Genomic DNA, 13,843 nt, shown 5'->3' with positions numbered 1-13,843 from the left:
GAGCTACCCCAGTCTCCCCACAGTACAACAAGGACAACAACTGAAAATACACACATAGGGAATAGTATATGGTACTTTCTGCACACATCCCCAGTGATGTAACTCTGACCCTGGTGCCAGATCTCTGCTGTGTTGTTTTGCTAATGTATTGTGGTGCCCACTGAAAACACCTTATATTTCCATGTTTTCAAAGTTGTTATAGTCTATTCTGCCAGCCCAGCTGGCAGGGGACAACCTTGATTTGAAGGACCATCAAACAGAACTAGACTTTAAGCAGAAACTTTCTGCCACTGAAGACTGGAAGTAATGTTCTCAGTTAAACCATCCTGCAGATCCTGTCTTCTGCTTCCACTTTATGGGATATTTCTGCAGGATATTTCAAGCATCAGTTCCAAGGACTTAATACCTTTATGCCAAACATCCCAGCATCACTTTCAGCCGGAAAACAGAAATGCACAAGTATAGGGACTTTTGCACATAGTTGTTCTTCCTAATGGAGGGTAGTAACTGAGCAGATATAGTTTCTAAAATATTCTTTACTTTCTTAATACAGCTGGCTTACAATGTAAAGAAAAGTTAAATTAATCTGAATAATTCAAGGCAGTTATATATGCAAGACAATCAGAAATACTTAATAAACAAAGGATGCCATAAGGGCCCCTGACATGTTTAGACAGAGTGACTGTGTCTGGATCCAACTGTAGAATGATGTGTCACTGCTAGATCAACTTCAAAAGCAATTGAACAAGGGCTTCATATAGACAACATTACTGAAAACCCGTTCCGATAGCTTTCTTATGCAAGAGAAAACCACAGTCACATTTGTATTTTAGGAAGCAAACCAACAAGAATGAAGCAAAACAACAGCAACTGTCCTCAAGAGATATTTTGGGCTGCTCCTCTCCTCCCACTCCCCTTACACTCCTTTTCAATCTCCTACCAGTTTGTGTGTTTTTGGCAACAGAGAACCATACTGCGAAGGTCACTGGCAGGCTGGTGGAGACTGCTGCGGCATTTGGCTACCAAAGACAATTTCCCCAGCCTGGGGAAGCATTGACATCTTTGCTCCCCATTTTGAGCTGGGGTAGGAGTGACTGGGTGAAGAAGCATGAGGAACACGAGAACTTTCCTCAGCCCAGCAACCTTTGACAATCATTGCTGCTTTTCCTCTTCGCCCCAGGATCTGCTATCCAACAAGTGCAAATTGAGGATGACAAATAAGAACATCAGCCTGGTGTTTCTGCTAAAATGATCCACCTTGAAGTAGCTGATGTTGACACTTAAATTGTCAGCAGACTTCCAGTTTAGTGCTGGAGTTAGAAGAATGGGTCCGTTCACACTCCCCTCTGAGCTTTTGTTTCAACTCCCTCTAGATGGGGCAAATATCATTGCAGCAGTTTACACTCCAGTTCCACTTTAAAGGGTTTTTTTGCAACCATAACCCAGATTATTTTTCTTCTTTAATATAAACTTGGACTGCAGAGAATAATTACACAACACTGTAAAAATAGTCTGCAGCAATTTACATAGCCGTGAAATATTGGAGCTGGTTTTTTCCAGTGTACCTATGTATACATGGCTACAGCTAATTCCAGTATTTACAGGGGACTCACTGGAGCTGTGATCACAGAAACTGGTATTTCAAGTTAGGCCACACACATGAACAAAACATTTATTGTTAAAAGGCAAGGTATTGTGTTTTGGGGTGTTATCACCTAACTGAAGCACTACTTTGCCATTTCTGTCTTTTCTATATCACCTCCTATCTGGATTCAAATAACATCCTTGTGGCTCAGACATTATTTAGTCAAGTCGGAGAGTGTTAATTTAACTTCAGTTTCTTTCCTGTAATTGTGTGTCACTTCCATTTTTTGAACAAATTAATCATACTGAGGGGCTGTATCCTCATTTCTCTCTCTGCAGCCAGCTTTGCTGCATTTCTATTAGGGATCATATTTCCTTGCCTGCTGGAAGCCCAGTCTCTAGACCGATATCCTGCATGCTGAGCTGTTCCCTCTTCTCTTGGTCCATATGGTAGGACCACCAGTCCTGCTGGAACTAAGCAATCAATGGAAGTTCTTCTTAAGAGTAGGAGAAAACTCTGTTGCAGCAGAGGGCAGAATATCTTTCTCCTGACCCTTGTCTGCTACAGTAATTGTCACGACTTTGGACATTTTCAAGGCCAGCTAACCAATGGGATGAACAAGTTAGTTCTTCCAAGTACAGTATGAACTCTCTGGATTTCAAGCAGCTGTATTGTCCAGAGCCTGAAGATTCAGTGTCTTAATATTTCTTTCTGTGCTTCTCTAGAATTTTACTTCTGTCTCCCATGTAATTCTGCCAAGTTCCTACCTTGTTAGCTCTACTCTGCCTTTAGTGGCCTTGTTTAGTTTATGTTTTCTCCAGGAGAACTTAAGTGATAAAATCAACAATATGAGAATGAACGGATAAAGCCACAGATGGGGAAAAAACCACATTGCCTGAAATATCTGCAAATAAACTATTCAGGAAATACTTACAAGAGAACAATACAGGACATAAGTTAGAACTTATGCAACTGACTATATGCCTTTGGGAACAACAACTTCTAAGTCTTGCAATCTAGCAGTGAGGAATTAATAACTGAGCATTAGATTTAGGCACTGATTTGAAGGAGTTAAATTCCCCGGCTGCCTTTTCAGAGCAGGGTGGGGCATCGGAGAAGTCAGAGAGAGAAAAAAAAGGCACCTGAATGCCCTGGGAAGGAGTAGGAAAAGCTCTTGTCAAGCTCCCCTTCCTCTCCTATGCTACAGCTACTCCCCAGCTGAGGGTCTCATGGTGTACACCTGCAGTGGCAGCCCTCGGCTGCAGCCTCGGCTGCACCGGCAATCGAAGTCTCTACACCTGCGTGCACAGTAACCCCTGCCAGCAGCCTATCCCACACCAGGAAGTGAGTGCCACATCCAGATCCTGTTTGCCTTTCCTCACAGCCACCCATCCCCTGTCACTGGTGTGACAGTGCATGGTATGACCAGTGGCTGGGGCCTGAGGGCAGGGACATGGGCATCATCCCAGTTTCAGAGAGGGCGTCTTGGAATGCATCCTTTGGGGGACCAGGCACCGTGAGTGGGCCCCTCTCTGGCCCCTGGTACAGCACACACAAGGTAAGTACCCACCATGTAGCACCATAGTGGGGCCCCCTGAAGAGGGCTTGCAGAAAGCGGGAAAATAATTTCAGCTTCTCCCCAGCGTCCTGTGAAAAGACCCCTTCCAGTACTTGTGTGCTGCTGGCTCTGCTCCCTTTTCACCCTGTTGTTCAGCCTGCAAGGCTCTGGCTTCCCCGTCCAAGCAGTCCTTTGCAATTAGGAACCAGGCAGAGAGCTGTGCTGTTCTGCACTAGAGCATCACTGGTTTTTGTCATTGGTGTATCTGTCACTGTCAGTGCTGACAATGCATTTAGGCAACTGCAAAAGAGAGACTGAAGCGGCCCCTGAAAACTAGCAAGCTGGAGCATCTGCTAACAATAAAAATGAATTGGAGGTTGATTAAACCCTTTACCTTTTCCCTCCTTTTTGCTTCACAAACTAGAAGGCATGGGAGGGTACTCAACATTCTTGTTTTTCTCGGCATGAGAGGCAAACAACTTTCTTACAGTGCAAAGTATTGGTATAAATTGAGCATAAAATGTCTTGCAATTAGCTGCTCCCCTTCCTCTGTGATCAGCCCAGTTGCAGGTGATAACCTGAGGAAGGTCCCAAAAACTTTCCCCTCTGGATTCTGCATTTGCTAGTGAGTGAATATCCATAGAGCAGGAGGTATTTTTCAGCCCCATCTTCTCAGAGGGAAGGAAACCTGTGAATTCCTGTGCTCAGGTACCTGGTGCAGCAGGACTCCTGGCTGATGGCTGATGGTAGTGCTTCCCGGGACCGGAGCTGGGACCTCTTATTGCGAGACAAGAATGTGGAGCCAACAGTTTTACTGTGGGTTTATGAGTTAGGGTCCCAGCTGCAGAGCTGCCCGAGGAAGGCAACAAGAGAGAACTCTCTTGGCATGGGGACACCTGCATGTCAAGGTGGGGTTATTTGTTTGCTTGGAAAACCTCCCAGCCCTGCTCCTGTACTCCTTGGGACTATTGCACAAGGATTGCTGGATTTTAAGCATAGTAGTTTTCTGGGAAGACCTTCATAATTTTTTAGAGCTGCTTGGGTGTTTTTGGGCAAACCTGATTTTTGTTCTTTTATTTACTTGGGTTGCAGCTTTGGAGCAGGTGATGGGTAACTATGGGTCCTGTGTTGATGCCAACCTTAATTTTCCCAATACCCCCATTTTCACATTTTACACTTTTGGAAGCTTCAGAAACCATTTCCTCTTCCCATTCAGTTATACTTGCTGTGATTCAGTGGATCAGCCCAGTTTCAGGTCTTCACACAGGGCTCTTTCCCTTCCCCTTTTCTTGAGGCCGTTTGGTCCTCTTGGTTTGGTTTGAAGAGAAGCTCTTTGTTTTCTGCCTCTATAAGAGACCATAACTGCACTGGCTCTCATCTGCCTGGAAACATTCCAGGAAAGCTGAGGTGAGTTGCTATTGTGGGAGTATTTTTTAGCCCTTTCAACCCCATGAACAATCAGGAAGTGAAAGAGCGAGATCCCCTTTCAAGAGCTCCTAGACCTGAGGGGCTTGGTATGGCTATCAGTAGCAGTTGCCTACTGCCATGTGATTATCAGAGACATCCACACGGGATCAGCAGATCTGATACATTAATTAAGAAAATCCATGACACTAGAGTGCCCTTAACTGATGTCTGTAAACAAGCAGCTCCCTGGAAAAAGTTAAAATGCCTGTATCCACGTGGCTATGTAGTATAATCCCCCTTTGTGCCAGCATTACATTTCTTTGTCTTTTTTTAATTGAAGTTATTCTGCCAGGTCCCTGATCAGGCTAATTGGTGCTAACTGTTGACATAAGGGTAGAAGTGGGAATACATGGTCGTGGGGAAAAAAAGGTGGAGGTAGGATCTCTCCCTGTGTATACATTGTATGTTATGGGACATGAATGTGTTTAATGGTGCAGTAAAATCTGATGAAATATATACTTTGTTACCTGAAGTATTTCCTGACAAACTAATATTATTGTAATATTTTTTGTGTCTGCTGAAGTAATGAATGTAAGAGGCCTCAACATGTGGACTTTGTCTGCTTAATAGAAACTGTATGTAATTGCCTCAGTGTAATATTTTATTATTTCCCTCAGGACTTCTCAAAGGTTTTTTATTTATTTCCAATATTGTTGTTTATGGACAAAAACAATTTGCAAGATTAATTGAGATTATTACCTACACTATTGATCTTGGATTGCCTTTGTATCAGAGAAGGAGAAAATAGCTGGGCGAGAATAGTCATTGAGAGCTCAGATGTAATAGAGTCACTGAATGTTTTGGGTTGGAAGGGACCTTATAGGCCATCTAGTTCCAACCCCCCTACCATGGGCAGGGACAATTTCCACTAGACCAGGTTGCTCAGAGCCCCATAATACTTCTTCCGTAACTCAGCATTTCATATGTGCGTTGTGTGTAGACACTGTGTGTAGTTGTTTGAGAGCAGAAGCTGAGCTGGAGATAGAAAGATATTTCACTTCTGCTTCTTTTTCCTCCTTTGCCTGGGTCTTAATAAACTCAGAATTATTACTGGCTGCCCAGACAGTCACCTCGAAAGATTGTTTTATTTTGTGAGTTGTATTAATAAATCATTTCCACTCTGTATTTAGAGGTTGAAAATGTTAACAGTTCCTTCAGACGGATTTGTGGCCTCTTGTCCCATGATAATATATCACAGCCTGTCATGGGCCATACATGCAGGTGGTGAGTGTGTGCTGCCAGGAAACCTGATCCTTTGTGTGGTCTCACCAGTGGGCAGTGGTAGCTGCTAGCAGGTGTGATGAGAAATCCCACAGATTAAGCACATCCTCGCAGAGGTATTTCTATGCTGCCTTCTGTCATATACGTGAAATGTATATTTTGCATGAAGTGGCACAATTAAGATTTTTAGCACATTCTGTTCAAGAAGAAAGTCTACAGTGCTTCCACTCAGCCCTCTTTACTAGGGGCTTGATGTCTAGCGCCCCTGAGCTTCAGCGTGGTGAGAGCATGATTTGATCCTGTTTTCTTTCAGTGGCAGCACAGTCCGTGCTGGTACTTTTGATGCCATGGGAGTCCCTTCAGCTGTGCTATGAGGCACCCAATGCAGGAGGGCAAGGGGGGCTGTCTCCATGAAGAGGAAGATTATCTCTCCTTTTGCCTTGGCTGAAGGAGCACCCCAGTAACAGTGAAGTTCTCTTTAGCTGGGACTGCCACCAGAGAAAAGTGTTATCATGGCACATCCTTACAACTGTTCATCATAATATTTTAAACACTTTAACAATGACATTTCCAAACATGGTTTTCAGTTAGGAGAAGCTCTAGAGCAAGTCAAGGTGTAAATGGGAAGTGTGGGTGGGAGTCAAAAGGGCAGCATGGCCACAGCACATGTGGGTTTCAGTCAGGACATCTATCCTGTGCAAGAAAAAAGAGAAAGGCTATTAAAGGTGAAGGCAAACCCTCCTGGTTTCTTTTCCACTTCAAGTGTTTTGTAGGGTTTTTTAATGCTATTTTCTCAGTCTCTATAGTGTACCTCATACTCCAGTCTGCTCCCTGATGCACTGCAGATGTTAGCTGTTTCAGATTAATCATTAAACCAGTCCCCAAGCATGGGGAAAGTAGAGACAAACGTGTCCTCTCTCAGCTTTTTGCTGCTGTACTCCTCTGCGAAGACTGTGGTGAAAAGTTTTTCCTATTCAACTTCACCCCCCAGTTCCTTATTCTAAACTTTTTCACTGAAAGCAAACAAGGGTATCCAAACACTGACTCCATTTCATCGTGTCGTCCTTTACCTATCAGATTTCAGAGTTCATACAGTTTCAGTTTCCTTTATCTTACTGGGGAACGTGTATGGGAGAAAATGCATACTGTTTTCTATGTATTAGGGAAATGTATGTTATTTTCAGTCCTTATAAATCAAACTTAAGAAGACGACTTTTTTCATCCTTTCAGAAACAACTTTTTTGAATCTCTCATAGGGGAATTCAAAACTCAAAGCTTATATAATGAAGCACAGAATCACAGAATGGGTAAGGTTGGAAGGGACCACTGGAGGTCATGTCATTCAACTTCCCTGCTCAACTCCCCAAGAACACATTACTCGGGATTGTGTCCAGATGACTTTAGAATATCTCCAGAGATGGTGACTCCACAACTTCTCTGGGCAGCTGTTCCAGTGTTCTGTCACCCTCACAGTAAAGAAGTTTTTCCTCATGTTCAGATAGAATCTCCTGTGTTCCAGTTTCTGCCCACTGCAGCACAAGGCATGAAAAAGCATTGCATGGTCTTTCGGTGTTGTTCTGCTGTTAAGAATCCAGTGGCTTTCCATGGTTAGTCCCCATTTAATTAGTTTCTGCTAAAAAAGAATTTGTGGCTTTGGGTCATAAATGCAGGACTGTCAGCTAGGCCAGCTTGCACCCAAGCTTTCAGGCCCTGCCAGAGCTGTAGGTCTAATATGCTGGGGGTTGTGTTCTGATTAGCTGCAGTGTGACCAAGAAGCTGGATGAGAAGGCAAAATAGAACACTTGTTAGAAAGGATCACCCACATCTTTTTTACAACCTCATACTACCATTCTGCCTTGCTGAACATCAACTGCCCCTGCAGATGTAAAGATCATGCCTGGTCTGAAATGAGTATACAGCTTAGATAAACTGCAGCCTCCCAGTCAAAGGAAGGTTAGCTGCTGCATCGTAACTTGCTCATTACTCAGAGTTAGGGGATATAAGCATAGGAGAGCGTTACCCCTTGCCTGTCCCCTTGCATGGTACTACAAGCATGTCTGTATCATCATGGCTCTCAAATTCCTTAGGGGTTTTTCCATCAACCACTGCAAGCAGAGTGGGAGCAAACCATGGATTTGTTTATACCTCTGAATATAGGTTGGACATGAAGCACCAGGCCTGGAACAGATACCCTAGGTGGGAAAGTAGCCCAAAAACTGGAGGCAGTATGCAGCTTTATAAGCCAGCCCGAGGAGTGACCTGCTTATCTGGTTTCCACCAGGCGATTCGGTGCATCCCAAACCAGAATTTCCTAGTGCGTGTTGTTGGCAGGCCTCTACCACCCTGCTTGTGTTAATCCTACGAAGCCTGGAAGGAGTCAGGTGCCTCTGGCAGTTTCCCTACTAAGCCCAGCATGGTGCTGGGCAGCAGAAACAGCAAACCAACCCAGCTCCACATTTTGAGCTTTGGGCACACAGACTTAAAGCAAATGCTGATGATAGGAGAGCTCATACTCCATCTATTCTGAACGCTCTCATCTCTTCAGCATTGCTGGTAGACTTGCCTGCATGAGTGTTTCCTAGCCTGACAGACAACAGAAGCTGGTGAAGAAAGCCCCTTTATTTAAGCTGATGGCTCAAAATTAATTTTGAAGCAGTCTTAGTGGCTCCTCCTGGACACCTCATCCAGGAATTGGAAACAAATGCTCTCACAGGGCTGGGGCTGTGCTGAGCATCAGCTATAGCTCATCTGAGTGTCTGTTCCCTGATTCTCACTGGGCTATTTTCCCCAAATCCCAGGCTGTTTTCAGTGCTTCCCTTCCCAGCAGCTGCTATGGTACAATGAGTTTTCGTTCTTTTTCTGAGGATCTTAAAGAACATGTGTATTTGATTTTTTCCTTTTTTTTATTTTTGTTGATGATTGAGGTGACAGTGAGTTAAGCAGGAGCTTTGTAATTACACTAATCTGTTTTAAGAGATTTGAGAATGTTAATTAAGAAATTTTTAGGCAATAAGGAACATTACAGTACTTGTAATTTGTCAGAAAGTGGGGTGCAGAAAACAAATGCAGAGAACCTTGAGTCATTAGTTACGCATTTCCTACCTGGTACAGAATTTAAGTTTGCTTTGGACTGCTTCAAAATGTTACTTTATTAAAAGATTGGGGTATAGTGCAGGCTATATCTGGTATCCAGCTTAGCCACTGACTAGAGGGCTTAAAACATAGGCACTGCTCTTCAGCCCGGTGATCCAGTGCGGCAGAATCAGATTTAATATGGAGCCAGCAGAGTAGGGTGAGTTCTCCTCTTCTCTTAGTCAGCACTGAATAGGAAAGGCTAGGCATGGGATGAATCTGAATCCCTCCAAGGCTGCTTTGGAGGTGCCTGGCTCAGTGTAGTGCTTTGCTCTCCCAGTTTCCAACTTCTAGACTACTCTCCAAGTAATGGACTTTAAATTAAATTGGTTGTGGCTTCTGTATTGCTTTTGGTGTCTCACAGCCTTCTCTGTGACTTGCAAGGTGATGTAGGGTGAACGTCTGGCTGCTCATACTAACACCTGTCTGCTCCTAAGATTTCATGAAGTTGCTGTGTGGATCTAGGACATCACTGTCAGCCAAAGCAGTAGTGTTGCTCCCACCCTGAATCTGTGCTTCTTCTGCTTCATTTGCACGAGCACTCATTTGACTGCTTGATGAGGCAGTTTGTCGGGTAAATTGACTCATTGATATAACATTTAAAATAAAGCTTGTCCGTCTTGTAAAATCTCACCTGTAATACTGGCCCCTTATGATTTTGTGATCCAAAGACTTCAATGCTCTTTGAAACTTTAAGTATGATCTTGTCTTCATATGCTCTTGAAGTCTGCTTTGGGCATCGAAAAAAAAGAGATGTCTGAATCTTATCCTTGCTTGTCTCCAGCAGTCTGCTGGATCTGATTAACTCCTGTTTGAAGGAATCAAAAGAACCCAAATTACTCAAGTAGAAGTTTGACCAAACTCAAAAAAACGCAAGGCTTTAGGAAGATGAAAACACAACAAGGCTTTAGGAAGATGAAAACACAACAAGGCTTTAGGAAGATGAAAACACAGCAGACTGTGCACTTTAGTCATAAGGGAGGGGAGGACTTTTGGCTAACTGGAGACTGCAGTTACTCCGTTTGGAGTTTTGATGACATGTATAAACTGTTATGCTTGTGTTTACAATGTCACCACAAACTGTCCCAGGAGAATAGCATTTGTTAATGTGAGCAGTTGGGAGATATGCTTTCCATTCTTTGACTACTACGGACTTTGAAACATATGGCCAGCAGCTTCAAAGGACAGCCAGTTGGTGTGTGAATCAACACCAGGCCTGGAGCAGAGCTCTTAAGAAATATGACAGTGATATTTGCAGTATGCTTGAAAGTTAATAGTCAATATCAAACTAAACAGATGTGTACTGCTTAAATTGAGGTTATACCAGTATAACTTCATTCTCCTCAATGATGTCCATGATTGATTTGTCATTTAGGCTGGAGGCTTTGGCCTCATTTGGTGATATGAACTGTTTTGCCCATAATAGGAAAATTAGAGAGATTATGGAAGTATGATAAAAATCATGGAATTGTTGGAGTTTAACTCTTGAATGAAGCACACAGTGATTCTCTGGTTAATGAGACTCCCCTTCATTAAAGTGACTCCCCTTTGTATCCTGCTGTGTTTAACAGAAATACCTCTGTAATGGCAGAGGCTTATGGTGAATGGAAGGTCTGGACTGTGATGAGGAAACCCCTCTACACATGGAAGAAATGACTCAGAGCTGAGCAAATACTGGCTCCTTGGGCAGGGCTTCTTCATGGTGGGTGAAGTGAAGTAGTAACATAGAAGTACATACCTTTTTGTGGACAAACCTACCTCTTGCTGACATTTAATTCCCTAGAACCAAATCAGCTTCATTAAAGCTAAAATCTCCACCAGAGTCCTAGATAACATGTCCGATGACTTAACTGTAACCCTGCTCAAACCAAAGTAATTTTGCCAGCTGATATGGATTACACTTGAAGCCTTTTTCTTCAACAACCAAGGATATCTCCACTGGAAAAAGGTTCCTGTGAAAACCAACCAAAATATGGGGTTTATGTACATAACAGACTTGTATCTAGATATTTAACTCCCACTTGAAACCTAGTTTAATTTTTTGGGGCTCCCGATGGAATATCAGGATAGTGACTCCAATTACTTTGCTCTGTGAGTCTAACCTACTATTTCTTAATGTTTCTCTTCCATTTTTATGTGTTTTTTTCCCGTTTTTTTTTTCCTGCTTTGGAATTTTCACAAGGTTCTTGTGTTTATTGACTTCTAATTACATTATTCTCTTTGCTTTGTTTCTCACTCTTTCAGTGACAGTCTTTTGCTCCCTGCAGTGACTAAAGCACCATGAACATTATCATTGTGTGTCTGTGTTATCATGCAGCAATGACTCAGTTGTTGTGTCAAGATGACCGAGAGCAAAGCTTGAAGTGTTGTAGAAGTTTCAGTCAAACAAATAATATCAGCTTTCGTCTGATCAGGACTCTGGCTCCTTCTCTTGACTATTGTACTGGCTTTGGCCAGAGATAATTTTCTTCATAGCAACTTGTATAGTGTTATGTTTTGGATTTGTGATGAAGAAAGTATCGATAGCAATTGGGATGTTTTAATTATTGCTGAACAGTTCTTGCATATCATTGAGGAGTTTTTTGTTTCTCATACTGCCCCAATGAGTAGGCTGGGGATGCATAAGAAGTTGGTAGGGGACACAGGGGATAGTTGACCCCAGCTGACCAAAGGAATATTCCATATCATATGGTGTCATGCTCAGCATATAAAGCAGGGGAGAGAAGGAAAAAGGGGAACATTCGGAGTGATGGTGTTGTTCTTCCTAGGTAACTCTTACCCATGATGGAGCCCTGCTTTCCTAGAAATGGCTGAACACTTGTATACCGATGGGAAGCAGTGAATGAATTCCTGATACTGCTTTGCTTGCACTTGCAGCTTTTGTTTTATCTATCAAATTCTCTCTGTCTCAGCCCATGAGTTTTTTTGGCTTTTACCCTTCTGATGCTCTCCCCCATTTTGCCGGAGGAGTGGCTCCAGCTGTGTGGGTCTGAGCTGCTGGCTAGAGTTAAACGACAACGACTATACATCAGAGACTACCAGGACAAACTAAAGAGCATGGTTTAAAAAACATGCATTTGAGAGATGATAGCATCTGACTCATTAAAATGAGTGCTTAGTTCTCCTTCATGTTTTTAATTGCTGAAAAGCATTTTATCTTCATGGCCCCATTTCTGCAGTAATCCCTGTCAAGAAAAGTTTTATAACCATTACATCCTATACTAACACTAAAATACCAGAAAGAAACCCAGAAAGTTCTATATTGGAGAATCCACATAAGATACAGTTGCTGAAAGACCTATAATACTCAAAACTGGGGAAAAAACCCTTGCCACCTTGTTATCTATTTAAGTAGAACAGAGTATAAAAAGGTGTTAAAGGAACCTAGAAGAGATTATTCAGCTACATTGCTCTTAGTTTTCTCTAGCAGAAGGCAACTATGAAGTAGATGTTTTGGACTCCTGTGAACTAGATGCCTACTCTTCATGTCAGCACTCACCATGAACTGTAAAATGCTAACCAATATTTTAAACCAGGTTACAGTTTGTAGTGAAAAGTCAAAATGTACGTCTGTAATGTGTCACAGGGAGAGAGCTAAGCAAACAGTAGTCCACTGTCTATATCTGGGGCCCCTGCAAGAAACTTGCATGTGAGGCCATTTCTTTAAAGAGTTTATTTGTTATTCCCAGATTTGTTTCTTACAGTTTTGAACATAAATATCTGCAAATTAAAAGCATTCAGTTAGTTGTGTGGTTTTGTGTGTATGCACCCATCTATATATGTCTGAATATTTTAGAGAGTGCAAGACCTCTTGTTTTTAAATCGTCACTGATAATCTAGCAGTTGTTTATATTTAAATGAATAATGCTGCTAACCAGAAGGTTCTGCCTTCTGGAGTCCAGTAATTTTTTTTGCATTAGGAACTATCTGTAAATGATTAACACACTCTGAGGAAATGAAACTAGGAGAGCCAAGTGCATGAGGTGCAGGAAGGAAAGCAAGGCACTATTGTAGAGCAACCCTCCTCTGCAGGAACAGCAGGCTGGAACAACCTTTGGGCTGCCCATTCCCCTGCTGTAAAATCAAGTAATTCTTTTAACAGATGGACCAAACTTCATTTTAAATGCAGTCAGGTCTTTTCTTTTTTCCCTCCCCTGTTGTAACTCCTGTTAGAAGCAATTCTGAAATGCCACTGGCTTGGAAACATTGTCATTCCCAGCCTGCTTTTACCCCTATCCTGCATATATGACACCAGAGTTCAACAGCTGAGCATGATCACTCAGGTTGTGATGTGGAAAACTGTTTTCTGTGCACTTCAAAGGAAGGGTTAGTTACAGCTAACATAAGATTAATTGAGTCAGGATGGGAGACAAGCCTGCCTTTGTCGGAAAGTGATGCTGGAGAGGTGCATGCTGGAAGAGGCATGCCATTCCTCTCATGAGCTCCACTTACCTGGTAAAGGGAGATTTCTATATAAAAATTCTTTTGAGGATTTGGTAAATAATGTATTAAGCTGACTACATTTCTGTCAAGGTTTTGTGTTTCTGATTTAAATGGAATCAGAAATAGCTCATTTATTCTTCAGCAAGACTTGTACTACAATAACAAGAGGAAATGAGCTCTCTCTGCTTGATTTGGAAGCACGTTTGTGCATACATGCAGAGTGAGGCATCTCTTCAACAGTACTTGCTGTGCCTTGCCCTGCCTGATGTAACACTTAACAGCACTATTTACTCAGTTATTCAGACAGCTCCCTTTTGAGCTTGCCTGTCTTTCTGAGCACAGACAGAGCTCTCGGGACAGGAACTGGTACACTCCAGCTTCCTGTAAGCCATGTGTCCCCTCCTTGGCTCTCAGTGTAGGGGTCCAGGGAGCCACAT

At 42.7% G+C, this 13,843-nt stretch overlaps 1 protein-coding gene across 2 annotated transcripts in view; it reads left to right on the top strand.

Moving 5' to 3' along the window:
- The first annotated feature begins 2,762 nt into the window (after positions 1–2,762).
- NIPAL2 (NIPA like domain containing 2) overlaps positions 2,763–13,843 on the top strand; it is a 49,101-nt gene continuing 38,020 nt past the window's right edge. For both annotated transcript variants that reach the window (XM_027657057.1, XM_027657056.1), the window contains exon 1: positions 2,763–3,143. In XM_027657057.1, the coding sequence (XP_027512858.1) occupies positions 3,039–3,143 (105 nt within the window). In that variant the 5' untranslated portion in view covers positions 2,763–3,038. The remainder of the gene's footprint in view (positions 3,144–13,843) is intronic.

Source organism: Corapipo altera, unplaced genomic scaffold (assembly GCF_003945725.1).
Source record: "Corapipo altera isolate COAL_440 unplaced genomic scaffold, ASM394572v1 52b, whole genome shotgun sequence".
Classification (NCBI taxonomy): Eukaryota; Metazoa; Chordata; class Aves; order Passeriformes; family Pipridae; genus Corapipo; species Corapipo altera.
The sequence above is the reverse complement of the archived record's forward strand: the minus strand, read 5'-3'. Positions and strand labels throughout refer to the sequence as shown.